The sequence below is a fragment of the Juglans microcarpa x Juglans regia genome, chromosome 2D, assembly GCF_004785595.1.
Source record: "Juglans microcarpa x Juglans regia isolate MS1-56 chromosome 2D, Jm3101_v1.0, whole genome shotgun sequence".
NCBI lineage: Eukaryota > Viridiplantae > Streptophyta > Magnoliopsida > Fagales > Juglandaceae > Juglans > Juglans microcarpa x Juglans regia.
The window spans coordinates 34,323,545-34,351,119 of record NC_054596.1 but is presented as its reverse complement, the minus strand read 5'-3'; the positions used below and the strand labels follow the sequence as shown (position 1 = coordinate 34,351,119).

At 37.6% G+C, this 27,575-nt stretch overlaps 3 protein-coding genes across 3 annotated transcripts; all 3 read right to left on the bottom strand.

Annotated features, from left to right (window-relative positions):
* Window positions 1–245: 245 nt before the first annotated feature.
* On the bottom strand, window positions 246–16,401 carry LOC121250369 (DNA repair protein recA homolog 3, mitochondrial-like). Its single transcript, XM_041149485.1, has 8 exons — window positions 16,131–16,401; window positions 15,599–15,656; window positions 15,011–15,228; window positions 14,460–14,547; window positions 13,610–13,782; window positions 13,280–13,426; window positions 2,112–2,246; window positions 246–1,062 (listed from the first exon to the last, which is right to left on the bottom strand). Exons 1-8 carry the CDS (start codon window positions 16,185–16,187, stop codon window positions 685–687), a joined length of 1,254 nt encoding a protein of 417 aa, XP_041005419.1. The 5' UTR covers window positions 16,188–16,401; the 3' UTR covers window positions 246–684.
* Window positions 16,402–22,513: 6,112 nt separating this feature from the next.
* Window positions 22,514–23,651, bottom strand: LOC121249460 (protein FAR-RED ELONGATED HYPOCOTYL 3-like). Its single transcript, XM_041148170.1, has 3 exons — window positions 22,866–23,651; window positions 22,696–22,764; window positions 22,514–22,603 (listed from the first exon to the last, which is right to left on the bottom strand). Exons 1-3 carry the CDS (start codon window positions 23,649–23,651, stop codon window positions 22,514–22,516), a joined length of 945 nt encoding a protein of 314 aa, XP_041004104.1.
* Window positions 23,652–23,747: 96 nt separating this feature from the next.
* LOC121249458 (protein FAR1-RELATED SEQUENCE 3-like) lies at window positions 23,748–25,815 on the bottom strand. Its single transcript, XM_041148169.1, has 3 exons — window positions 25,707–25,815; window positions 24,460–24,906; window positions 23,748–24,358 (listed from the first exon to the last, which is right to left on the bottom strand). The coding sequence occupies exons 1-3, from the start codon at window positions 25,813–25,815 to the stop codon at window positions 23,748–23,750; spliced, it is 1,167 nt and encodes a 388-aa protein (XP_041004103.1).
* Between the last annotated feature and the right edge of the window lie 1,760 nt (window positions 25,816–27,575).

Below are 27,575 nucleotides of genomic sequence, written 5' to 3'. Positions count from 1 at the left end.
TTACGAACAGAATGATTAAGGATCATTCCCGGCAAGAAGCACTGGAAATGGAAAATGAAAAGTCAACGGAGAGAGGGAGAGAGAGATTATGGTGCTCACCTCCAACCATATAATCGGCAACCTCTGTTGTTGTGATGTCCAGAACACCCTAAGGAAAAACAAAAAAAGATCTAATTGTACAAGGAAAAAACCATTAATAATACGAATATAAAATTAGGCCATGCTCTCTCTATAAAGAGTTAGAATGATAGGGAAAGTGATGGTATTATGACCTTTTCAATTTCCACTTCCAAGTGCCAACCACCACCGCTAAAATGTATGTAACACAAACCTCGTTACAAAATGTAGCTAAAACTATATCAAATGGCCAATGGCCCTCCTTCCAAGTTGATACTTCTGAAACAACAAAACTCTCATTCGATACATGGTGCATGACACATTGGCTTAAGAAAATAAATTAATTTACAAGACCATCATTAGGAAACCTTTAACACGTCATTATAAGGAACAGTAGCAAGTGATTCTGAACCAAATTCCAATACTGAAGCCAAGCTGTGCCCAATAAAATGAACGTGCTGCCAATTGCTCAGGAGAAGACAACGGCATTTCACAGGGAACGATGAACCCTACTTGAGGGTAAGAGGAAGCAAAAACCTCCAACTGTGCTTCAAGTCCAATGTACACCTACGCTTCAACTGCTTCCTCATCGGTAGAATCAGGTGAAACAATTTCTTCTAAAAGATCTCCATCCGTAACCTCTATTGCCGGTTCCTTTTCTGTCTCGGCATAAAGTAGCTTCTCCCTGAGCTTTACTGTAAGTTCTTCTCTTACACTTCCATTCTCAGCCAAAAACTTCTTAAATGCATCCTTCCCATGAAAATTCTGACCATTAAGATTGTAAAATCCACCAGCCTTTGAGATAAATTTGTGTTTTACTCCAAAATCTATGATCTCTGCTTCCCGAGATATACCCTTGCCAAACTCGATCTCAAATTGGGCAGTTTTAAACGGAGGGGCAAGCTTGTTCTTCACAATCTTTGCAAGAACTTGGCTTCCCAAAGCCTGCAAAAAAATATGATATGGATGGCTTGATTGCAAGAAAATGTACCAAGATAAAAGCCATTTTAGACAAGGACTTGTGAATTGCTTCAGGCTTTCCCCATATTTTGTAAATGAGGCTCGCAGAGGAAAAGGATCAAGGCCTGCTTAAAGAGGGGCCTTTACAATAGAGTAAGAACATTACCACACAAGATATCGTACTGCATACAAGTTATACAGAACGGCATCAGATCTTTTCAGCAATAATAAAAAGTATTTGCAATTTCCAATCCCCAAAAAACGCAAATTTATAGAGTGGCTGGGACTGCTAGAATGGAGAAAACAGAAAATTTCCAAAGCCAAGAATATTTTAGGCACTTAGCTACCCATAGCTTGATCCTGTGATTAGCAACTTCAAGCAATCAACAATTCGTCCTTTCACTGCTTCATCATTTTAAGACCATTTATAAATTCCTGTGATTGCTTAAGGGGTTTTTTGGAAACAATTTTCATCCCATCCCATCCCATCTCATTACATCTCATTTCCTTTCCAAATATCACTCAAACACAAACATTTTCAAACTAATCATTACAACTTTTCCAAACTAATCATTACAACTTTACCAAACTTCCAAACAAAACATAAAAAACAATTCAACTTTTCAAATCCCAAAACAAAAATAATATTAAAAAAATATATTCTAACAATATTTTAACTTCACAATATTTTTTATTCAACTTTTTCTCTCTCATTTTCCAAAACCCAATAAATATTTAACTCAAACTATCTCACTACTATTCACAAATAATCTTACTACTATTCACAAAATTTTCATATCATCTCATTTCCCAAGCATCCCCTAACTCTACATCTTGTGGTGGTTGTAATAGGCCTATGGTACAAAACAAGACCAATTACTGGTTACTGAGCACAAGTATACATGATTCGAGCCAGAGGCCGAAAGACCAGTAATTTGTGCAGTCTATTTAAAGCCAAGCAAGTCTTCTAGGGGCAAACACGTGAAGTTCAACTATAATCTTGTGATTGAAAAGAAATAGATTAAATATCATACCTCTTCACCCTTCTTGACAAACCCTGTTCTCCGAATATTAATGCGCACTGAAGCATAGAATTTCAAGGCATTACCACCACAGGTAACTTCAGTGGGCCCACCAAATCCTCCAAAAGTTGAAAGCTTTGATCTTGTCTGGATAAACATGTGATAAAATTTTTTTTTTTTTAAGTTAAAAAAAAAAAAAAAAGGTGATAAAATTAAGGAGGTCAGATCATGAAATAGGCATCATCGTCTTTCAATAAGAGATATCAAGAAAAACAAACCACTTCTATGAGGACACTTATTCTGTAGTTCACCTCTCGGGATGGCAACAGCACATCAGTAAGAAAACAAGTACCACTTCCTATATTCTCTAGCTACTTATTTAAAAAAAAAAAAAAAAAAGAAGAAACACTATTTTCTCTAGCTCATTTTATACACAGCCATTAAGAAATCTCATGTTAAGTCGAACTTTTTTTTCCCTTTTTTAAGAAGACACTACCTTAGTCAAACACTAAACATGATACAGCTAGAAGTTATTTCGATGGTCAAAACCTTCTTAAAAAACTATTATCCTATTTGAATCTCTGGTTATATTAACTCATAAGGGCTTGAAGCTTTGTTATGAAAGGTTGAATGTTCTTGGGTCACTCTAATGTGCATAAAAGCTCTCTCTCTTGACCCCTGGTTTCCTATTTCCGGCAATTCTCGCTGGAAATAATCTATAATCATTATCTGTCTTTCTGCTATTTCCTTATTTACCCTATCTTTCTTTTGGGTTTTGGTTCTCTTACTTCCTTTTGTGATGGGTATGAGTCGAAATTTGTTAATCGATTCAACGATTTCAACGTGAGAGTGGTCAGTGGAGGCAGATTACTGAGAGAAGTCGTATGGTCACCACGTTCATCACTGTCGATATCTCTGCTGTGGAATCAAATCATCTTCCCAAAGGAAGACGGTTGGTATTTCGAGGGCAGTATGACAGGAGATAAAGAAGGGTTCTCATTATTGGCCATGCAGAGAGACTTATTGGTCACGAAGGAGAAGGTTAATTCAATTTTATATTGGGTGCAATTGGGCATTGGCTCATCAACGGGCTTTGTGGGTTTAGAGGCTGGTTTATTGGGCAAGCTTAAGGCTGGTCCTGTTGATGGGCCAAGCAGTCTTATGGGATCTCAGACATGCAAAGTGGTTAAACATAAAAAGAAAGTAAATGAGCTGGGCTCGATTAAGAGCTCCCAGCTCGTACCGGGTCTGTTTAGGGTGATTCGGAATTGGCTCCTCTATTGTGGTGTCGATACTTGCTTCATTGTTGATTGGGTAGGCATAGACTCCATCGCCAGCGACCGGCAACCTTTCGGATGGCATGTTTGAGCCAAAAATGTCACCGGAAAGTGAGGAAGGGGGTTTTATGTTACGAGATGGACCACAGATGGCGGCGGTAGATATGGATAGAAACTCTGGCTTGTCTCTGGTTCTGTTCATCAAGGGTATGAGGTTTGTGGAGTCATTCTCAATGGTATTTCCGTCTTTGATCCCTGTATAAATCCTTTAGCAATTGAGAATGGAAAATGGGGTCATTTCCCAAGAGTTGTCTAATATTGGTGTGGAGCCTCAGTCTATCTCCCTATGGGGGTATCGGATGTCTCAAATTTGCAAACGGTCCCGTGTGATGGAGATTGTTCTAATGGGGGGAAAGGCTGATCCAACCCTTTTAAGCACACTTCCACCTAGTCCAATTTCATCCAGTGTCGTTTCGGAATGGGTTTTTAAAAAGGGTGAGAAGATTCAAGCATGTGTTGGGATCTCTTGTGATGGTTTTGAAGGGCAATTCAAGGTTTTTCTAATTGCTATCGAATCTGGACACTCCTCGGCCTTGGAATCTGCATCAAAGAAAGAAAGGGAATTAAGAAGACTATAATGTTCCATTAATAATGACATTAAGGAGGGGAGTGGAGGGAGGGACAGATTGAAAGGGAGGCGGTCTCATTTTTCCTATGAAGCCTAAGATCCTCTCTTGGAACGTTAGGGGGCTTAATGATTCCAATAAGCATCTTCGTATCAAGTTTCTATTGCGTATTTGAAAGGTTGATATTGTGTGTTTGCAAGAAATGAACGTACGTTTTATTGATGGAAGTATCATCCATAGTTTGGGGAGTTCTTTTGTGGGATGGGCTTATCTGGCATCTATGGGAGCTTTAGGAGGTGTCCTAATGTGGGATAAAAGAGTGGAATCAGTGGAGTGTATTGGGAATTTTTTTGTAGCATGTTCTTTCAAAAATGTTGAGGATGGGTGGGAGTGGGCCTATGTGGGCATTTATGGGCCAAATTCAGATAGGGAAAGGAGACTTTTGTGGGAGGAATTGGCGGGATTGTATCATCTTTGGGATGTGATGTGGTGGATGAGTGGGGATTTCAACATTACTCACTTCCCAAGTGAGAGATCAGGGGAATCTAGTATTTTTTTGGCAATGGAGGATTTTTCAGAGTTTATTTTTTACTTATATTTTGGATCTCCCCCTTGTGTGGGAGAGTGTCCACATGGTCCAATAGTCGGGGTTGACTGAGACTAAATAGATTTATTGTTTCTCCTTCTTGGGAGGTTCATTACCTAGAGTTGTGTCAGAAGAGATTGTACCGAGTATGTTCGGATCACTTCCCTATCTTGTTGGATTGTGGAGATATTCATGGGGGTCGCCGGAACTTTAAGTTTGAAAATATGTGATTAGGAGTTGATAAGTTGAGATGCTGGTGGTCTTCTTCTTTTTTTTTTTTTTTTTTTTTTTTTTTTTGATAAGTAAACAAATTTTATTGATCAAAGAATCGGCAAAGCCATATACATAGGTCTAAAACAGAAAAAATGCCTTAAGCTACGTAGACACATTACAGACAAGAAAATCATGTAGGTCCATGCCATTGAAATCAACAACGATGGCCCAGGTACAAAGTGTTCTAAAGAAAAAAACTTTCAACTCCTCCTGCGATCTCTCCTTGTCTTCAAATGTCTTGTCATTCCGTTCCTGCCATATACACCACATAATGCATATAAGGATCATCTTCCATACGGCTTTAATCTGTTGCATGCCTCTTAAATTGGTCCAGCTGGCCAGCAATGCCACCACTGTCTCCGGTATAACTCAAGACAAGTCTAATCTACTGAACACCTCATTCCATAATACCCGAGCGGTCTTACAATGTAGTAGGAGATGGTTTACAGACTCTCCCCCTTCTCTAAACATGCAACACCAATTTACAATGATTACCCTTCGTTTCCCCAAGTTGTCGATTGTGAGAATCTTCCCCAACAAAGCTGTCCATACAAAAAACGTTGCTTTGGGAGGCGCCTTATGTCTCCAAAGTCTTCTCCATGGAAACTGAGTTTGGGGTTCTTGTGTGAGAGCCTTGTAAAAAGAGTGAACCGAAAATACCCCTTTACCATCTGGTATCCACCACACTAAATCTTCTTGTTCACTGCTTGGTAATATAGAATACAAAAGGCTGTAAAAATCTGCAAAGCTACTCATTTCCCAGTCTTGTGCCGCTCTACTAAAGGTGATGTTTCAACGGATCTGCTCCTTGGATATCTCCATAACTTCCACCACTGATACATTTTTAGCACTAGCGATATTGAACAATGAGGGAAATATCTCTTGTAGAGTACTATTACCACACCATATATCTCTCCAGAATTTGATCCTAGAGCCCTCTCCCAGAAGAAGTCTAGTATGTCTACTCAAGGCCTCCCAACCTCTTCTAATGTGTTTCCACCATACGCCCCCCCTTACTTCGTTAGTGCACCATCCCCCCCCCCCCCCCCCTTAAATACCCATATTTGCTCTCAATCACCAGTTTCCACAGGGCTTCTGGTGGTCTTCTTATCAGTTCATGGGCATTCCTAGTTTTATTCTTGCTGGCAAGCTCAAGGCCTTGAAGTTTGATTTAAAAAAGTGGAATGCAGAAGATTTTAGGAATATTGACAACTAGAAGAATTCCCTTATGGAGGAGTTGAATGACTTGGAGGTTTGGGAGGAGAATGGGGTTTCTCCTAAGGAGATTTTGTTGAGGCAAAAATTAGTGGTAGTTGAACTTGAGAGGGTGTTGTTGATGGAGGAGATTTCTTGGTGGCAAAAAAAAAAGGGCTCTTAGGTTGAAAGAGGGGGATAAATGCACTAAGTTTTTTCATAGAATGGCTAATTCGCATCGACATAGTAATGCTATTGTGATGCGATATTCAGATAATTGTGTGATTTTCTCTCCACTTGAGATTCAAAATCATATTGTACATTATTATGAAAGTCTTCTTGCTGAACCAGCTACTTGGAGGCCAAATCTTGATGGTTTGGCTTTCATGAAAGTGCGAGATGGTTGGAAATACCTTTTGACAAAGATGAGGTGTAACATACGGGTCTAAATTTAGGGTTTAAAACTAGTATTTTATTTATTTATTTATTGGTATTTTATTTTCTTTATATTTATTTATTTATTTTAGATTTTGTGATAACAGATAGATTGATTTAGTGATTCCTTTCCTTTTAAAACTTCGAATATTCTATCCACTTAGTCCCCGTGCTAGTTTCGGTTTCCAGAGTATGAGCAACTCCAAGTCAAACTTTTCAAACTCTCTCAGAAACGGTATCCACGTGAGAATAGGTTCCTAAAGTCTAGGCAATTTCAAATTTCAGCCAATCTCTTCACGTTGCTTCCTCCCATTGCCTATAAAAGACTCTCAAGCCTCTGTGATTCACACGTTGATATATCAAGAGAAACAACATTCCCGCATAAACCATACCTCTGCCCAACCATCATCGACCACCCCAGGACGTCGGAGCCCTACCCACGGCGCCAGAAAACGCCGGCCAACTCAACCCCGTTGAACCCACCCCCTCAGGTAAGCCCCTGCCGCCGCGCGCCACCTTCCTCCCTTTCGGTTGTTTGAGTTTCAAACCCATCTCTCTCTAAACTCTCACTGTTTCTCTCTCTCTCCCTCTCTCGGTGTCACACCACCATAGGGACCCCCCAGTCACGTCGCCAGTCACTTCTAGCCACCTAGAGCCGCCGACGCACTCTGCTCTCCCTCGGTGAGCATCGCACAGCTCTCTCTCCCGTAAGCCTTTGTTTTACTTCTTCTTCTTTTATTTTCTTTTCTTTTTTTCTCTTTTCTTTTCTTTCTTCTTTCTTTTTCTTTCTTTCTTCTTGTTTTATTCCGTGTGATTCAGTTTCCCAAAAAGCCCCCCATTGATTCTGTAATTCCATGCATGCCCTTTTGACCCGTGAGGGTGTAATTTCCTGAGCCTCTACTTCTTGGGGCCTTAAGTCAGTCAGATAGTATTTTCTTTAAGTGGTTAATCTCTGGGTCGACAGAAACTGGTTTACAATTTTAAAGAAGGCTAGTATATTTTCAGAAATACATTACCTTTACATGGGCTGTATCTAATTGAACAATTATCAGCATTTAGACACAATTTTTATAAAAGATTTTTAAAGGATTTCAAAGCATTTGTTGGAGTCTATTAGTAATTAAATTCCTTATACGTATTTAATTACGTAGAGTATTGCGATACGTTTTGCTAGGAAGTTATTAACGTCTAGATCTCGTTTAGGTAACGCGCTACAAGTTGAAAATCAGAAAGCAGCTCTAAGAGGTAAATAGTATGATCATATTAATAAATGCGTATTGTGAATATTATTATTATGTATAAAAAAATGTGATGTGCTTATGATTGTTAACTACGCTACACTAAGAGGCAAGTCAAGGTTAATTTACTTTTCGATCTTGATGAAATATGAGAATATACGTGAGTGAATGAATTTATTGTTGATTGATTTAATGTTACTAAATTCACATGAAAGCCATGAAATGTTGAAGTAGTAGTTCAAAGTCAAGTATGCCATGTAATAGTCAGATTATGCAAGCCATGTTCATGAAATGCTTAGGTTATATATATGCCATGTTTGTGTAATACTTAAACCATGTATGCCATGTTCAAGTAGTACCTGGATCATGTATGCCTTGGAACGTCATAAAACATTCATAGCATGTTATGTAATATCACGTTATACTATGCCATGCTAAATCATACAAGAATATGCCATGCTAAATCATACAAGAATATGTCATGTACAAGAATATGCCATGCCATGTCATGTTACGCTATACCATGTACAAGATTATGCCATGTTAGAGATGTTCATGAAGCAAATCTCATGCATTAAGAAAGATAAGAAATGTAACGGTACCACGGACTCAAGCATGGTTAACCACAAGTTTAGTGAAACACGGACTCAAGCGTATTTCACTCCATGATATTCAAGTTAAATGAAACGCGGACTCAAGCGTGTTTCATTTCATGATATGCAAGTTTAGTGAAACATGGACTCAAGCGTGTTTCACTCCATGTTATGCAAGTTAAGTGAAACACGGACTCAAGCGTGTTTCACTCCATGTTATGCAAGTTAAGTGAAACACGGACTCAAGCATGTTTCACTCCATATTATGCCAGATAAGTGGAAACACGGACACAAGCGTGTTTCACTTCATGTTAATACAAGATAACTAGGACGTTATGCATTCACAATGACATGTTTTGATTATATATGCTTCCGCTTATGTTAATAATGAAAATGTGTGCCATGTAAATCTGTGATGATATATGTATGTAAAGTCTTCCAGAAGATCATGTTACGTATTTGATTGAAATTCATGAAGTTGTATGTACGTTCTGAAGGGTATCCTAGAAATGAATTGTATGTTAGGCAAGGACTATATTTTACGATACGATGTACTACTTACTGAGTATTCAACTCATTATTTTTGTGTGTTTCTTGTTTTCTTCCATGTCTGATTCTCGCAGATGATGTCTATGATGATGAAGAGCTGGATGGCCAGGAATAGATCTAGTACCAAGACTTAGGAATGAATAAGTGATTTTATCACCAGAATTAGATTTCTTTTATGTCATGCATAGGATTAGTTTATGTTTCTTTATATTTCGTTCAATTTCCAAAACAATCATGTTCAATTCAATTTTAACGTTTTGATGAATTTCAATAAATGAGGTAATTCAGGATATGAATCTCTTTACCGGGCATTATGTTTTAAATGTTGGTAATATCTCTATCCTACAGGAATGGGGTGTTACATGAGGTTCATCATGTGATTAGTGGGATGGCAAAAGATAAAGCTCCTGGTCCCGATGGTTTTTCAATGCCATTTTTCCAAGCTTGTTGAGATATGGTGAAATAAGACGTGATGCAGGTCTTTCAAGAGTTCTATCCTTTCAAGAAGTTTGAAAAATGCCTCAATGTGACTTTCATTGCTCTCATCCCAAAGAAACTTGGAGCTTCAAAGGTAAAGGATTTTCATCCTATTAGTCTCGTGATACAAGATAACTTCGAAGGTTCTTGCTAACCATATAAGTAAGGTTATGGAGCAAATTATCTCAAAGCCCCAAATTCCTCTTTTATATGCTTGGGACATGTGGCGATTGCAAATTAGGCATTTTGTCTCTACTGTTCGATTTTCGATGTTGGTTAATGGGAACCCTACTGATTTTTTCCATAGCTCTCGTGGATTGAGACAGGGATCCTTGGTCCCCACTCTTTGTTATTATCATGGAGACATTTGGTCAGATGGTGGAGGTCGTCATCGGGGGGATTTCTTTCCTGTTTTTCGTCGGAAATGCTAATAATGTTCTATCATACTTTTTCATCTTCTTTTTACACATAATACTCTTCTTTTCTGCAATGCAAATCATGGCCAGATGCAAGCTTTTAAGGGCAATGCCATTATGTTTTGAAGCTATTTTAATTGGTCAACAATTTGTACCCCAATTTCTGGGGAAGGGTTGGGGTTTCGCCACTTGATGAAATTCAATCAAGCTTTTTTGAGTAAGTGGTTGTGAAGGTACCAAAATGAAAGGGAGGCCTTATGGAAGTCTATTATAGATTCTCAATTTGGGGAAGCTTGGGGAGGATGGTGCTCGAATGAGGTACGAGGCTCTCATGGAGTGGGTTTGTGGAAAAACATTAGGAGCCTTTGGGGAACCTTCCGGGGTCATGAACATTTTGTTGTGGGCGATGGTTTGCATGTCCGTTTTTGATTTGATATATAGTGTGGTAACCATTATCTATGAGATACCTTCTCTGCCATCTTTGCGCTTGCTAGAGTAAAGGAGGCATCGATTGCCGACCTTTTGGTCTTTTCAAATGGCACCCCTCAATGAAATATTAACTTTATTAGGGTAGCTCATGATTGGGAGTTGGAGTCTATTACAGAGTTTTTTGCGGCATTATATTCCGCAAGTATTCCGGGGGGCTCCGGAGATAAGATGCATTGGAATCATTCTAAGAAAGGTATCTTCTCTGTCAATTCTTTTTACCAAAAGCTCACGAACTCGGAATGTCTATGTTCCTGTGGAAGAGCATATGGAAGACGGAAGCTCCTTCAAAAGCAACTTTCTTTGTCTAGACAGCATCTTTGGACAAGATTCTTACCACAGATAATTTGAGAAAACGGGTTATTGTCCTAAATTGGTATTGTATGTGTAAGAAGCATGGAGAGTCAGTTGATCATCTGCTTTTATACTGCGAGGTGGCCAAGGCTATATGGGATCGTTTTTTTCTCAAGAGTCGGATTGTCTTGGGTATGCCTTGTAGATTGGTGGATTTCCTTGCAAGCTAGAGAGGACTACACAGAGATTCTCAGGTAGCAGCAATTTGGATATCGGTACCAATATACATGTGTTGGTGTATTTGGAGTGAGAGAAATGCTAGATGTTTTGATGATCAAGAGAGAACTATGGATGAGTGTAAAGTCTTCTTTTTTAAGTCATTGTTCCTATGGGCGGGGGCTATAGTTTGTAACGAACTTATTGTCCATGATCTTCTTTCTATTGTAACCTCTAGCTAGGCATTTTTCATGTATACTTCATGTGTACCTAGGCCTTGCCTATTTCTATGAATACAATATCTTTGATTACCTATCAAAAAAAAATAATAATAATTAGGTCTCAAAATGAATCTTGGAAAGTCTGAGATGGTACTGGTGGGGGTGGTGCGCAACATTAATAGCTTAGTGAGTTTTGGGGGCTGTTAAGTTGCTTCCTTGCAAATGAAATATTTGGGCCCGTTGGGGGCACCTTTTAAGGCTAAAGCTATTTGGGATGGGGTTGTTGAGAAAATTGAGAAAAGGTTGGCTAGATAGAAACGATTGTATTTATCAAAAAGGGGTAGAATTACCTTAACTAAGAGCACCCTATCCAATCTTTCCACTTACTTTCTCTATCTTTATTTCCTTTGCCTGCAGGGCTGGCTAACCGGATTGAGAAATTATTTTGTGCTTTCTTGTGGGGTGGAATCAGAGAGGAAGTTAAGTTCCATCTGGTTAGTTGGAAAAAGATTGTTCTCCCATCTCTAATGGAGGTTTGGGGGTTCATAATTTGAGGTTTTTAACAAAACCTTGCTGGGGAAATGGTTATGAAGATATCAATTGGAAAGGGAATCACTTTCGAGGGAGGTTATTGATAGTAAATATGGAAGTGCTTGGGGGGGTTGGTGTTCTAATGAGGTAAGGGGTCCGTATCGTGTGGGTCTTTGGAAATTCATTAGAAAGGGTTGGGAGAGTTTTGCAAGCCATGTTAGTTATGCAGTTGGAGAGGGTTCTAGGATCCGATTTTGGCTTGATATTTTGTGTGGTGAACGCGCTCTCAATAGCTGTTTCCGGTCATCTATTGTCAAGTTTCTGATCGGCATGCCTCTGTTTCAGCTCGATTAGTCCATTCTAATGGTTCTTTCCAGTGGGATGTTTGTTTTACCAGAGCTGTACATGATTGGGAAATTGATGAAGTTCTAGCTTTTTCCAGTTTTTTATACTCTTTGAGGCTTGGTAGCGATGATGGGGATAGATGTTGTGGAGGCCCAAGGGGAGCAATAAGTTTGCAGTTTGATCATATTTTAAGCTTTTGACATCTCAAAATTGTTTTTCTTTTCCTTGGAAGTGTATTTGGAGGTCTAATGTGCCTTCCAAAGTTGCTTTTTTCATATGGACTGCTTCTCTTGGAAAAATTGTGATGACAGACATTTTGAGGAAGCGCGATTTCATTGTTATGGACTGGTCTTATATGTGTAAAAAGCATGAATCAGTGGATCATTTACTTTTGCATTGCGAGGTGGTAAGACCACTATGGTATGAAATTTTTTGTAGAGTCGGTATGGCTCGGGTGATGCCTTTGAGAGTGGTAGACCTTCTAGCTAATTGGAATGGTCTTCACAGTTGTTCTCAAGTGGCTGTGGTTTGGAGAATGGTCCCTTGTGTCTTATGTGGTGTATCTGGATGGAAAGGAATGATTGGTGTTTTAATGATAAGGAGTGCACTTTGGAGGAATTACAAAATTTTTTTGCGCACACCTTACTGCTTTGGTTTTTTGCTTTAGTGATTAACGGAGCTAAGGCTCATGATTTTCTGTTGTCACTTTCTGGTTCTTAAAATATATTTAGGTGTTTCTTTTGTATACTCACTATGTACATGAGTTTTGCCTATTTCTTTCGTATTAATAAAATTGTCTTTCTTACTTGTCAAAAAAAGCATGATATAGTTTTCCAAGGAATCGCACATATATTCCAAACCTGCCACTTAATTTTATTTATTTTTTTATCGGTAGGCTTTAGAAAATAAATTTTTCAGCTGCTGGTACTCTTTAAATAAATAAAATGTCCAAGATCCAGCAGAATACAATTATATGTAAGTCGGAATTCCCAGCTGAACAAAAGCATCTTAGTCAAATAAAAACATTTCCAAAGAAATTAACTCAACCACCCTTGGGTATAGTAACTTTCTTTAGACAAGTGAAGCATCTTGACGGAGTCCAAACCTTATATTAAACAAAAGAAGGGGGGGGGGGGGGGTGGAGGGGACTATATGCATGATTGATTGTAAGAAGAAAAATTTTTTGACAAGTTCTTTTGGAAGAAAAATGCTAAGAAATAGATGTCATATCACATATCAAATTTAACAAAAAGAATAAAATTATTGGCCCTGGCTGTCAGTTCCAAGGCCAACCCAAGCTTTGGCCCATTTGCCGACACCTCAGATTATCATCAGCCAAAGTCAACTAGCCAATACTTTTCCTCTCAAGCTTAGCTTATCAGAATTATACAACTGGCTGCAAAAGTAGAATCAAAATTGATACCTGGTTTATAAATATCAATATAGTCTGCGATAGTGACAAAGAGTGGCTCAACTTGCGAAGTGCCTGGCTCATCAATCTAGCCTGCATTGCCATGTGAGCATCACCCATCTCACCATCAAGTTCACTTTTAGGCACGAGGGCTGCTACCTGCCATTAGAAACACAACTATTATTATGACAGCAGAATTAAAATATTAGATAACTTTCACAAAAAGATTTCTGTAATGTTGGGGAAGAAACTGTATTGCAAAATGTTGTGGGTAACACTTCCGAAAAAAAAATAATTCTTGAATGCATGGCAAAATTAGCACGAACTGAGCACCTTACTTACACTGTCAACAACAACAACATCAACTGAACCACTTCGAATAAGGGTGTCCACAAGACTCAAAGCTTCTTCACCACAATCTGGTTGAGAGATAAGTAACTTGTCAGCTTTTACTCCAATAGCCTGCGCCAGTGCTGGGTCGAGAGCATGCTCAGCATCAACGAACACACAGTAACCTATATAGAAATGACATGAAACAAACTTAATTTCCTCAAATAATTATGGTCTACTTTGGAACGGTAACGATCATTAAAAGTTCACCAATGGTACTATTATATCTACATGTGGTCAAAACTATCTAATCATGAGAACAAATACCGAGAATATCTTCTGTGACATGAGACGCATAAGATTACCAAAAAAAGTATCTTTCTTGTTCTGGCCACAATCAAGATTCCTCGAAGAGACAACGAGTCTTTTTTTTTTTAGTATCCCCTTTATACATCTAATTAATGACTCAATAGGGCAAGCTATGACTCCCATAATATAACAGTATAATTGGTAAAAAATGGCCCGTTTATTTGATTATACAATTAGCAAAAAGCTAAAATAAGAGGCAGGGGGTGAAGGCCAGGATAGATGGTTTATCAAATGGACAATGAATTGCACCACCGAAATAGCTGTTTCACTTGTGATCAACCAGAGTTATAACAAAATCAAATACACGAGAAACCATCTGCAGAGAATAAGGAGACTTACAAAAATGTCCCCAGGATTTATCATGTTCTGCAAGTTATGTTTCCATCAGCACAGAATGAGGATATTTTTTTAACAGATTTCATAGCCATTCTTTTCCCTGTTATTATTAGTGATGCAATTAGAAAAAGTAACTACAGAAGCATATAGGAATAACCTCCTTGCTTATGTGCTTCAGCAATTACATGTAGAGCAAGAGTAGTTTTCCCAGATGCCTCTGGACCATATATCTCCACAACCCGACCCTGCAGAAGTCCGATGGAGGAATGTTATGAGCGACCAAAACACATCACATGTGCACATTTGTATTATATGCATATAAATGGTGAATGTTTGTGGGAGTGTGTACGTGTGTGTTTAGCTGAAGATAAAGGTCTCTATGGTAGATAACTGGAAGGAAAATGTTGTGTGCTAGCTGAAGCACATACTATTGTGCGTGTGTGTGCGTGTGTTCTAGCTGAAGATAAGATGTCCCTAAGTTAGTGACCAAAAGGTAATATATTAGGTAAAAGTATAAGAAGGATCAAGAGCACATGGTAGATATAAGGGAAAGTGCCCAAAAACAGCATAGGAAAGCAAACCAGCAAAACTGCGCACAACCCCTTTTTTAAAATCACCAACAATAAATAATGTACATTCTGAAAAAGAAAATATTTACTAAACCGAAGAATGTCAAGGTCCATAAATTTCATGGAACAGAGCTGATACCTTTGGAAGTCCACCAGTTCCCAGCGCTAAATCCAGAGCAAAACAACCCGTGGATACCACTGGTAAGTGCTGCAAAGGGCCAGAGGAACCAAGCCACATTATAGATTCCTTTCCAAATGAGGACGTGATCTGATCTAGGGCTTGTTGTAGGGCCAAGTCTTTCTTAGACATATTCTCTAAACTAGGATCAATGCCACCTGTCTTGGACTTCCTTCCACCTTAAGGGAGATCATAATTGAGAATGTTAATGATCCACGAATTAACATACAAAACAAAATGGGGAATGGGTGATTTCTAGGGTGCTAACTCCACTCGGATTTTGCAAGAACAAACTGTATTGAATTTATGTTTCACATCATATGTAATCATTCTACCAAGATAAATGACATCCCACACTTTCAAGAGCATAAAGCATGGTAAATCAATCAATTCCAGTATCCTCAGTACACGTCAATTTACTTATGTTCCCATAAGGCATGCAAAACTATTATAATAAAATTCCACAAACACATTGACAACAATAACGCCAATTTTATCACTCCCAAACTATAGTTTGGTCAACATTTAGATAATTTCAGGCTTCAGCACCTCTAGTAGAGAAGTCGCAAAACTGAGAAGACGTCCCCAATATACCTCTTCTTACGCCCTGTAAGAAAGAGATTGGACAAATAAATAAACAACTAAAATAAGTTGCAAATGCGCCAAACCTGGGAACTATAGAAGAAAAAAATATACAGAGAAACAGTTCAACTAAAACCCTGAGAAATAGTACAGCGAAAACAAAGCTTCTTCAGAAATAATAAGCTCGGAGAAAAGAAATGCTCATATTTATACATTCCCATTTGATTTCTCAGAAAACGAAATCCCAAAAGAAAAGTTATATTGAACGCATTATATGTATGTTTGTTTTCGTTTCTTAGAAACAAGCTACCGAGCTCTTTTGACTCAAACAGTTGCAACAGGCTCCTTTGAGTGAGGTTTTCCTTTTTGGTCCTAAAACTAAGATTACAATCTCTAAAAGCTATCATTTCTGATTTCTTGATCAGTGAGTCCCAAAATAAGCACGAATGAAAAAAGGGGCTAAAAAGTCGGTCGCTTAAAAGTTTGAACAGAAAGTGACCTCAGGTAGAAGAATAGAGCGTTTCAGAAAGGAGGCGTTCCGAACAAGACTCGCCATAGACGGTTCCGACCAACCTCCACAGCCAAAAGAATAACTTTTTTCTAAAATGAAGGATAAGTTAATCGGGACGCATATGATTTGCAATGAATGAGCAACTGTGCATATATGTATGATACTGTGTTTGGTTTTTTAGGGTTTTGGGGAATGATTTCCCTCCATTTTGAGGTTGCAGAGAGTTGAATGAAGTGAAGTGAACCGGGGCGTTTGTTCATTGGGCCGTCCTTGTACGTAAAGTTTTTTTTGAAATTATTTTTTTGTCTTTCGTTTTTTCTTTCAGGCCTACGGAATATGTTTGGAATCTAAACTATTTTTAAATTATTTTATTATTATTTATAAATTTTTTTTTGTTATTCATTAATTATTTTACTATTATTAATAAATGATCCAAAATATATTTAATATCCAAACAAGTTCTGAAACCATTGTCTATTTTTACTGTCTATTTTTACATTGTTGAATTTATTCCAAACCAGCTTCAAGTTTCAACCCCATCCCTTTTTAAAAATAATAATAAGAATAAGAATAATAAACAAATAAATACTAATTAGCTCCCTCATTTTGTCCCCTCTAAATTATAGTTAGTATATTTGAATTTTTTTTAAATGGTGAAAAATATTACAAATGGTGCATTTATGTATTTTTTTTTTTTTAACATTTAACAAAATAAATAAAATACATACAAAAAACTAATTTGAATCGACGTTAGGCTTAATTTTGGACTCTTTGATTTAACCAGTTTTTAGTACCTACTAGACTAATGTCAACTTTAGGCTCCTTTGTCATTCTCCTCATAGGTCCGGGAAGGTTTAGGTTGTGTTTGAATATTGAAGTGAGTTGAATTGAGTTGAGTTAAAATAATAAAATATTGTTAGAATATTATTTTTTAATATTATTATTATTTTGAAATTTGAAAAAGTTGAATTGTTTATTATATTTTATGTTAGAATTTAAAAAAGTTGTAATGATAAGTTGAGATAAGTTGAGAGGAGTTAAGGATTCAAACGAAGTCTTAGAGGCTGGTTTGAATATTTGGAGTATTTTGATATATCTTAAGTTAGAGTTAATTATTTTAGTTAAAATATTTTATTAGATTTTAAAAAATGAGAGAAAAAAAGTTTAATAAAAATCTATAAAGTGAATATAATTTTTTAATAATATTTTTATTTTGAAATTTGAAAAAGTAGCATTATTTTTTAAGAATGATATTTCTAGTCATAGGGTGCCCAAGCATCAAGCACTCCTTTTTTAAAATAAAAATAAATAAAAATGGGAATCATGTGAAAAAATTAATTTTTTAATGGTAAATGAGTGTGCGGCAATTGTATAATTCATGACTGTATTTAGCATTACTCATTATTTTTTATATTTTGTTTGTGAGTTTATAAAAGTTGTAATAATTAAGTAACGATTATATGAAAAGATTGAAGATTTAGAATTGAATGGTATTTTAAATTTGAGTGATCTTTGAGAATGACATATATGAAAATATTTCAAAATATTTAGAACAGTTGTATTATCAAACGAACCCTTAAACTTTAATCCACCCTTGGTTCAATGAAAATAGTGATCACCCAACAAAATTGACCTAGCTTTGATGTGACATTATTTCTATGTTAATTGTTGGGATAAACCGGTTATCAAATACTAAATTTGAAGTATTGTAGCGGAAGTAAGCAAAAGAAATTACAACAATCACACACAGAACATCAAGATTTAAGTGGTTCGACTCAATATGAGCTTACGTCTACTGGCGGGGTCGGTCTCAATGAATTCATTATCAAAAAAGATGAAGTACAAAAGATTAATCACAAAAATTCTTTACAAAAGAATTTCTCTCTCTCTCTCTCTCTCTCTCTCTCTCTCTCGTATGCTAAGTTGCTGCCTCTCAAAAACTGAGTTCTAAAAAAACGAACATCGTTTTCTATTTATACTGAAACGGCGAACAATAGGGTTGGCATCCCGCTCGAGCGAACTGTCGAGCGGATGTCGAGCAAACTCACAGGTTGGCCTCCCTCTCAAGCTGACTGTCAAGCGAGTGTCGAGTGAACTCGCTGTCTGAAGCTTCGCTCAAACGAACTATCGAGTGAAGTATCAAGTTAAGGTTGCTTAAGCCAAGGTCAAGCAAGAGTCAAGCTAAGCCACAAGAATGGCATTTTCAGTAGGAAATCAAGCCAAATTAAACATTAATAACCAAAGGAACATGCTACTCTGCTGCCCACCACATACCACTAGACGTGACCGCTTGGTATTCTGCATGTTTTGTTTTTAAACATTTCTTAAACATTCTTTAAACATTTTTTTTTAAATACACAAATGCATTATAGTAACTCTTTTAAACATTTAAAACAAAAATAAAATACACCAACGGTCAAATTTATGAGGCAAACTTAGGAGGCAAAGTAGCATTTTCCAATGACCAAATACAAAAAATTAATAATTTTAATATTTCTGACAGAAAATATTATGAATCTTACTTGGACATGCATAAAACTTCAGTAGGAACGAAACTCTCCAATCACACGTACATCTCAATAAAAAGAGTTTTAAAATTTAAAAAAGAGTAATGCTAATATAGTTTTATAATGTGCAAGTCTAGATTATTATTTTTAAAAAAAGTATGATCCATCATTAAAAAAAATTATTTTTTCATGTGGATCTCATATTATTCAAATTTTTTTTCTTTCTAGTAATATTTTTTTTATTGACCCAAAAACAATACATTTCTCATGACTTCCTCTCTTTTCTATGAGAAAATCTATTCAGCAGCCGATCTTAGTTTCCTACACCGCACACTTGTATTACGTGGCAAACTGGGTCTAAAAAGAAATTCATAAAGAGAAAATCTACTCTAAAGCCGGTCTAACTCCCACTCCACACACCTGCTGATGTGGCAGACCCGATCTGTTGTAAAATGGTCAAGTAACTCACTCCCCATCTTTGTATCCTAACTCTCGAAATCTCCCCCCCCCCCCCCCATTGTCTCCATCACTCCCTCCCCATCTCTGTGCCCTAACTCCCGAAATCTCCCCCCCATTGTGATTCGTCTCCATGGCTGGTCTCCATCGCTCCCTCCCTCCCCATCTTTGTATCCTAACTCCCGAAATCTCACCCCCCATCGTCTCCATCACTCCCTCCCCATCTCTGTGCCCCAACTCCCGAAATCTCCCCCCCCCCCCATCGTGATTCGTCTCCATGGCTGGTCTCCATCGCTCCCTTCCCATCTCGGAAATCTAACTCCCGAAATCTCCCCCTTGTAGAAATCTCGCCTACGCAATCTGCCCATCTCCATCTGCGAACCCCCTCCCCTCCACCTGTGAACCCCTTCTGAAATTGCCCACAGCTCTCTTTCCGACAGCTGCTCAAAGCTTTTCTCCAAATCATATACCAAAAACATGATACGATCCGAAACCCTAGCCTTGATTTTTCTCATTTATTTTGCTCAATTTTTTTGGGTTTCAATAGCAGATTTCGTATACTCCATTTTTGAATTTCCTTGGATTTGATTTTGTTCATTTTAAGTGCATGCTTGTTGAAAGTGGATCTATGATCTGTGGGTGCCTTTGATGTTATTTTTAGTTTTTTTTTTTTTTATTTTGTTGATTTTGTTTGGGTTCAATTAATGTTATTTTCGTAGGTTATTGATTTTCGTTGTTTGGGTGCCATTGATTTCGTTCATACGTTCTAGACAGTCGAAAGGAAAGGCATTGTCTGGGTGCCATTGATTAATTCAAAAAAATAGGTTCTGAGGCATTAATTAAAGGATTTCGTTCATACGTTTGGGTGCCATTGATTTTTTTGAGGGGACTATTATGAGGCAGAGGTAATGGAGTTGGCGTCTAAATGTGAAAGGGAAATTGGGTTCTGGGATGGTAAGTAAAACTTTTTGCTCTATAAATGTTTGGCATCTGTTATCATTTCCTTAGATGCCAGTAATGCCAGTAAATATTGAAAAAATAAGCTGGATGCTCAGTAATGGAAACAAGTTGCTATTTGTTTCCATTACTGAGCATCCAGCTTATTTGAGCTGCTGTTTGAGCATTCAGCTTATTTCAATTGCTGTTTGAGCTGCTATTTGAGCATCCAGCTTATTCCAAATATGCATTTGAAATATTGCATGAATATCCTGAAAACTTCAAATGTTGTGTTAATTGATCAAGAGAAATGTTTGCTTGTTGGCGGTGTTCGTTGGAGGAAAATGTTGAGGATTATTGTTGTTGGACAGATCAAATTATATTATTTATGTGTTTGCACTTGCTTATTTATTCTGAGAGTATGCTAACTAAGGTAGCCTCATCCGGCACCACCCTCAAATCACACATGTTGAGATAAAGATTTTTCACTGGCATGTTATCAAAGAATACAGTGAGCGGATAAAGTGAGGCCATGTTTAGCATATGCAATAACAATGGAAGTCCAAGAGACCACATTTTTATTAGGCATTCGGTCGAAAACCATTTTCGCGGCATGCAAATGCCCACACTTAGCGTACATATCCAGAAGAGCATTTCTCACGATTAGATCAATCTCAATTCCTGTAATCTCAATGTAAAGATGCAAAAATCTTCCGAAATCCAAATCACAAACTTGTGAACAAAGAGAAAGTAAACTGGACTCAAGTCAACTCGTCAGGCTCCACCCCTAACTCTCTCATCTCCTGAAACAATAAAAAAGCTTCCTTGAAGTGTTGGGTTATTAAAGTGCTGATTTTGCCATTATTTAGTAGTTGTTCAAATGCATCATGTGTGTGGAATCTGTTTTCGAGAATTCTTACTCAATGTTTCATTTAGATCACCTATGGCCTTGAGTCAATCATTATGTATTGTTGATGAGTTGCAAATCAAAGCACCAACTTGGTGTGGGTTGAAAGCCTCATTGAAGATCTCTCATACTAACAAAAATCCTGGAAAGAAAATTTATGCCTGCCCGAAGTATAACATGGTAAAGCATATTTTTTTTTATCATAATTTTGTAGTACTTTTTAATTTGGCATATTTAACAATCTTGGAATTAACAATTTGTATGCAGAGAGAAGAAATGTGTCAATTCTTTATATGAACAGATATACTTTAATTGGTAGATGAGAAAATACGCACAAGAGAGAATGCAACTCGAAAAAGGGAGGACGATTTACTGTTGCGCGAGTATGAAGTTTAGAAAACGAAAGATAAACTAGTTGAGAGAGAGAATGTTCTTTACAAGCAAGAGAAGAAAATTGGAAAGCAACTGGTAGAGAATAGATGTGCACGAATATTATTATGTATTTATTGGGTGTTATCAATTATAATAATATTTGGTTGCCTTGGACTATAAATGTATTTTGAAGAAGTAAATTGTAGATGGATGGTACGGATTAATGTATATTAATTGTACTAATTGTATTAATGTTAATGCATGTGTTGGAAACCTGTTGTTCCTTGTACTGTTTTACTACACTGCTTTGAGATGACACATATATTGTTAATCAGGGCTAAACTCAGTACCATGAGCATAAAAAACAATACCCAACTGCATCAGAACACCTAATATAGGTGGCGATATATCACATGCTTCCAAAATCCATAAAAACACAAAACATACCCAAACTACATCAAAATACATCACAGTCTTCCAAAATCCACAAAAATACAAAACATACCCAAACTACATCAAAGTCTTCTAAAAATTCATAAAAATACATCACAGTCTTCCAAAAATCCATAAAAATACATAACAGTCTTCCAAGATCCATAAAATTGCATAACACTCTTCCAAAAATCCATAAAAATACATAACAGTCTTCCAAGATCCATAAAAATACATAACATTCTTCCAAAAATTCATAAAAATACATAACAGTATTCCAAGATCCATAAAAAATACATCACAGTCTTCCAAAAATCTATAAAAATACATAACAATCTTCCAAGATCCATAAAAATACATAACACTATTCCAAAAATCCATAAAAATGCATAACAGTCTTCCAAGATCCATAAAAAATACATCACAATCTTCCAAAAATCCATAAAAATACATAACAATCTTCAAAAAATTCATAAAAATACATAACACTCTTCCAAGATCCATAAAAATACATCACAGTCTTTCAAGATCCATAAAAATACATAACACTCTTCCAAGATCCATAAAAATACATCACAGTCTTCCAAGATCCATAAAAATACATAACACTATTCCAAAATGCATATAAATACATCACAGTCTTCTAAAAATTCATAAAAATACATCACACTTTTCCAAAAATTCATAAAAATACATCAAAGTCTTCCAATCCACAAAAATACAAAACAATACTCAAACTACATAAAAATACATCACAGCAGCTACTCATTGCTCGATGGCGTTGGTTGTGTGACAGTACTGTACTGAGTTAGAACCACAAAATCATCATTGGCTACACTGGATATTTTCTCCTAAATTAAAGTAAAAAAAAAAATACCATTAGAAAGTGGTTATGAATGCAGTAGGAAGCAATATAGAATTAATAGACAACAAAAATTTTTACCTCAACATTTTCAGGAGCTTCCGACACCTCACAATCTTGGTTCGTATCATCAAATATTTTCCTGCGTGTCTAAATAAGTTTCAAGTACAAAAAATATACATTCGTTAGAAAGAAATATGCATGTAATGGAAAGCAATGCACGTAATAAATACTTGGAAAAAAGGAATTACCTGTTTCTTCTTTCGCTTGGTCACAACATTCCCAACGTGTAGGCTTAATATTTTCTTACCATTGTCTGTGACCACAGTCTCTGTTACCTTTGTTGAACTGGACTCAAGTGTTAATCTTTTAAATTGATTCTCAAACTCATCCAAGTGGCGCATAAATGCAGTAACATGGGCATCACTCAACGATACACGGGTAGCTAATTTCACACATCGTTTCACCACAAACTCATACTTTCGTGAATCCGCATTTTGTCGCAAGTCATCGTAGCTACTTTTTACCACTGTGTATCTCCTCTTTAAGTCATTTCTCCATCGATCCAACAAGTACTTCTCTGGTAGCGCATGAATCTTATTCATCTGACAAACGTTCAATGCATGTCTACAGACAATTCCTCTCATCTCAAACAACGCACAGGTGCATTTCACATCAACCTCCTCATTGTTAAAGTAAATTGTGTACTTGATGCTCTTGACATGGTCATCATCAGTGGTAATTTCATCTAAAACATCGTAGGTGGAAACGCAGCCTTCCTTCCTGATAAGTATGCAGTTACATAAAATCATTCCCCACACCTCTCTTTGGACTTCTTTAAATTTTGCATTCGTATACAAGGCTTGAAACTGCTTTTCAATGCGGAATGCGAATGAACATGGGATGGTTTGGTTGGAGGAATTGAAATTAGCTGTCGTCTCGAGCTCTACCTTCTTCCTTAGTGCATTGTCAAATTGATCAACGAATTCTTTCAACGTTGTATCAGAATGCACAAAACCATCGAAAAAAGCATTCATGCTTTCAGAACGCTGTGTTGTGCTCATACCAGCCCAAAAAACTCCCTTAAGGTAAACTGGTACCCAAAACGACCTCTCATTGTACAACCCTTGCAGCTATGCATTTTCACCTAGGTCATACTTCTGAATAAATTGCCCCCACTTCTCCTCAAATTCACCACATGTCTGTAAATCATATAGGGCATTTTGGATTGCAATTTTCAACCCTACATTGAAGGCAGCGTGAGATCCCAATTTCTCATGCAGTTTTCGCATTATATGCCATAGACAATATTTATGGCGAGTGTGTGGGAAGACCAATGCAATAGCACTCTTCATTGCTCGGTCTTGGTCTGTTATGATCGCTTTTGGAGCGTGACCATCCATACACTCCAACCATGCCCGAAACAACCACACAAAAGTACTTATGTCTTTGCTTGAAATCAAGCCAGCCCCTAACAATATAGACTGCCCATGATGATTTACCCCAACAAATGGAGCAAACGGCATACCGTATCTATTTGTCAGGTATGTCATATCGAAGGTGATCACATCTCCGAAATACTCGTACGCTGCTCTACTACGTGCGTCAGGCCAAAACACATTTCTCAATCTCAGCTCCTCATCCATATCAATCACATAAACAAAACCATAATTATGCAACCTTATCCTCTTGAAGTACTCAGTAAGTGCTTCGCCACCACCTTTACCCAGCCTTAATTGTCTGGCTTTGTCAATAAAATTACAACAGTCTTTTTCTTGAAACTGCAGATTTTCAAACCCCCTGCATCAACAACAAGTGCCTCGAAATTCTTGTTCATTCGAATACCTGCCATGTCGTTCAAATCAAGCATCATCTGGCTGTATTCGTCTAAACACTTATGAGATCTAAAGAATCTAGACTTTTGTGGGCTGACAGTACTATGATTATGGGCAATCTCAACAGTGGTCACCACCCAACTACCCTCCATCAAGTGAGCATTTATCTGTGCCTTACAATCCGTTTTAATAGTTGGGCGTGGCCTCGAGATATTACTATGGCTAGGATGGTACTTGCCGCCTCGTGCGCACCCAATCGTCAAATACTTCACCCTCCCATTAGCCTCTCTCTTCGTCCTTTGTGTTATAACACCAAAACCTTGTTGCTTGGCATATCTCATGTAATAGGCCATAAGCTCATGATCAGTGGCAAACTTCATACCAAGTTTGGGCTCCTTCTCAACTCGGTCATTATCAGAATTTTCTTGAATTATGTCATTGGCTTCTGTCTCTACGTCTAATAAAGTTTTACAAAAAGAAAATGTTCAATAACTTAAATATTACCTACAACAATCACGAGATTTGTATGTATATTAGGGCTGTACAGAAACCGATGCCACCAACCGCCACCGATGAGAATCGACCGGCCGCGTCAGGAACGGGCTGGAGATGGAGAACCGGTCGGCGTGCGGTGATAATTTGAAGAAACCGACGTTCAGCGGTTCGGTCTCGGTTTGAAGCTGGACCGGACCGCTGAACCGACCAATATAATAAAATCTTTTTTTTTTTAAATATACCCTTATCGAAACGACGCCATTCAACTTAAGTTTAAGTGGAACGACGTCGTTTATATTAATAAGTATTACAACAGATAATGGAAACGACGTCGTTTGGCATTAAACCAAACAACATCGTTTTATTAAGGACGTAAGAAAAAAAATAAGTCTGAAATGACGCCGTTCCACTTAAACTTAAGTGGAACGGCGTTGTTTCGAGATGAGTCGTCTTCTTCCCCAGCCCCTTCTTCTCCCGAATCCAATCTCTGCAACTCTCTCTCTCTCTCTCTCTCTCTCTCTCTCTCTCTCTCTCTCCTATGCAACTCTCTCTCTCTCAATCTCTCTCATTATTCTTTCAGTAGAACTGCCAGAGAACCAACGCCGACCGAGAACCGCCTCGATCGGTTTCCTCCTCCCATCGATCGGTTACGATCGGTGCCTCCTTTGTTTTTTCAGACGTCAGTCGGCGTCGGTTTTGCCCAAAAACCGCGCCGACGATGTTGGTTTTCACCCCTAATGTATATAGTCAAAAGTGATGTACCTCTCACATTATTTTCACTTTCAGATATAAATGGCGCAGTCTCCGCATTACTTGCGGTCTTTTCAAAGCTTCCCATGTCCTCTCCGGTACTCGACGGAGGGCCATCCATTTGTTTGGGACGACCCAAGTCCTCCGTATTAGTTGACGGAGGGCATGACGTTGTTGAAAAATGTGGCATTGGTGGGGACTACAATCATGCACTGTGTTAGAACGGGTAACAACGCACACATACAAAAAAAAAAGAAAAAAAGAAATGAATATACCTGGTTCGTTTGTTGAGCATGGCCTGAACTCTCCACATTAGTCGACAGATGGCATGACGTTGTTGGAAAATGTGGCATTGGTGGGGGCTTCAATCATGCACGGTGTTAGAACGGGTAACAACACACACATACAAAAAAAAAAAAAAAAAATGAATATACCTGGTTCATTTGTTGAACATGGCCCGAACTCTCCGCATTAGTCGACGGATGGTACATGAATGTTGTTGAAAAATGTGATATTGGTAGGGGCTTCAATCATGCACGGTGTTAGAACAGGTAACAACGCACACATACAAAAAATACAAAATTAAGAAAGGAATGCACCTGGTTCGTTTGTTGAATATGGCCCAAACTCCCTACATTAGTCGACGGAGGGTACATGAACGTTGTTGGATACGGTATCATTGGTGGGGCCTGCAATCATGCACGGTGTTAGAACGGGTAACAATGCAATTCAGGAAAAAAATTTAAAGTTCACACATTTCTCAACCTGGCTACCCCATGCGTATGTATATGAATTCGAATATGCATTTGGATGCATCATAAATGGTGAATAGTAAGCATTTCTTGGACAGAGAGAAACCTACAATACACAAATAAAAATACATTAACTAGTTGGAATTGAGACACCTTCCTTTTATGAATGACCAATGTATCATATCTGAGTCGGTGGAATTGGTGTAGAAGGCCTGGGTGGCCTTTTATCTTCCTCTTTGTCCATCACGCTATTTCAACTGAGTTTTTAAATCAACATTATAAGAAAAAAAAAATTAATCCAACACTAGTTATCATAATATTGAATCGATCAAGATTGAAAGCAAAAATGAAGAACTTGAAAAGCTTTGAAAATAATATCATTTCCTGACTTCAGTCTTTGTGATATAAAGCATTGCAAAGAACTTCAAATGTTCCCAATATCTTAGTTCACTATTTCATGTTTCTATAATCTATCATCCATTTGTGGGTCCATGATAAGAAGTGAATCCTGATTCCCACCCTTCCTGGCAAGTAAGTATCTAGTTAAGCTTTCCTTCTTTAGTTTGATGAAAACCTAGGTTTAAACACAACTAATGCTATGTGGGTTTACGCTTTCCTTCTGCACGGTATCTTTGTGCAGGCGTAGACCCCTTATTCTTTTACTTAAATACTTCTCAAAGTTTCTAAAAAGAAGTTACACAGGAAGAAACAAATGCCACAACTATGATTTGTACTGACCCAAAAAAAATACGAAAACAAAACTGACACCACAACATAACTCCCAAGATATTTATTGTCATTTGGATCTTTTCTTCGCCATTCCCAGTTTTACAGGAATGCTATGTTTTACACGGTCTAGCCTCTAACTCCACAGGTTTAAAGCAGTAAAATGGGAATGAATCAGGTCAAAGGCTTTTAAACCAGTAAGACTGGAAATCAGATCAAGGGTCATCGTCTAAACAACACCCAAAGAATTAATAACACAAACTACTTTAAGATATAACAGGATTATCAAACTCGAAAGCAGTAAATCGCGCAAAAGGGTGACCTCGTAGGAACAACACAACGCAGACGGTGGAAGGCAGACATCGGACAGCTGATGGGACGCTGCACGCAGACGACGGCAGAC

Bases quoted from the DNA above. Each gene is read 5' to 3' on its own strand.
- LOC121249460 (XM_041148170.1), bottom strand. From the start codon at position 23,651: ATGAATGCTTTTTTCGATGGTTTTGTGCATTCTGATACAACGTTGAAA. The intron at 22,765-22,865 runs GTAATTCCTTTT...AAACTTATTTAG, and splicing joins CCAAGCGAAAGAAGAAACAG to ACACGCAGGAAAATATTTGA. The intron at 22,604-22,695 runs GTAAAAATTTTT...ACTTTAATTTAG, and splicing joins AAGCTCCTGAAAATGTTGAG to GAGAAAATATCCAGTGTAGC.
- LOC121249458 (XM_041148169.1), bottom strand. From the start codon at position 25,815: ATGGATGGCCCTCCGTCGAGTACCGGAGAGGACATGGGAAGCTTTGAA. The intron at 24,907-25,706 runs GTACATCACTTT...AAACTTTATTAG, and splicing joins AAGTGAAAATAATGTGAGAG to ACGTAGAGACAGAAGCCAAT. The intron at 24,359-24,459 runs GTATTCGAATGA...TTATTGACAAAG, and splicing joins TGATTTGAACGACATGGCAG to CCAGACAATTAAGGCTGGGT.
- LOC121250369 (XM_041149485.1), bottom strand. From the start codon at position 16,187: ATGGCGAGTCTTGTTCGGAACGCCTCCTTTCTGAAACGCTCTATTCTT. The intron at 15,229-15,598 runs GTGCTGAAGCCT...ATCTCCCTTAAG, and splicing joins TTGCGACTTCTCTACTAGAG to GTGGAAGGAAGTCCAAGACA. The intron at 14,548-15,010 runs GTATCAGCTCTG...GGACTTCTGCAG, and splicing joins GAACTGGTGGACTTCCAAAG to GGTCGGGTTGTGGAGATATA.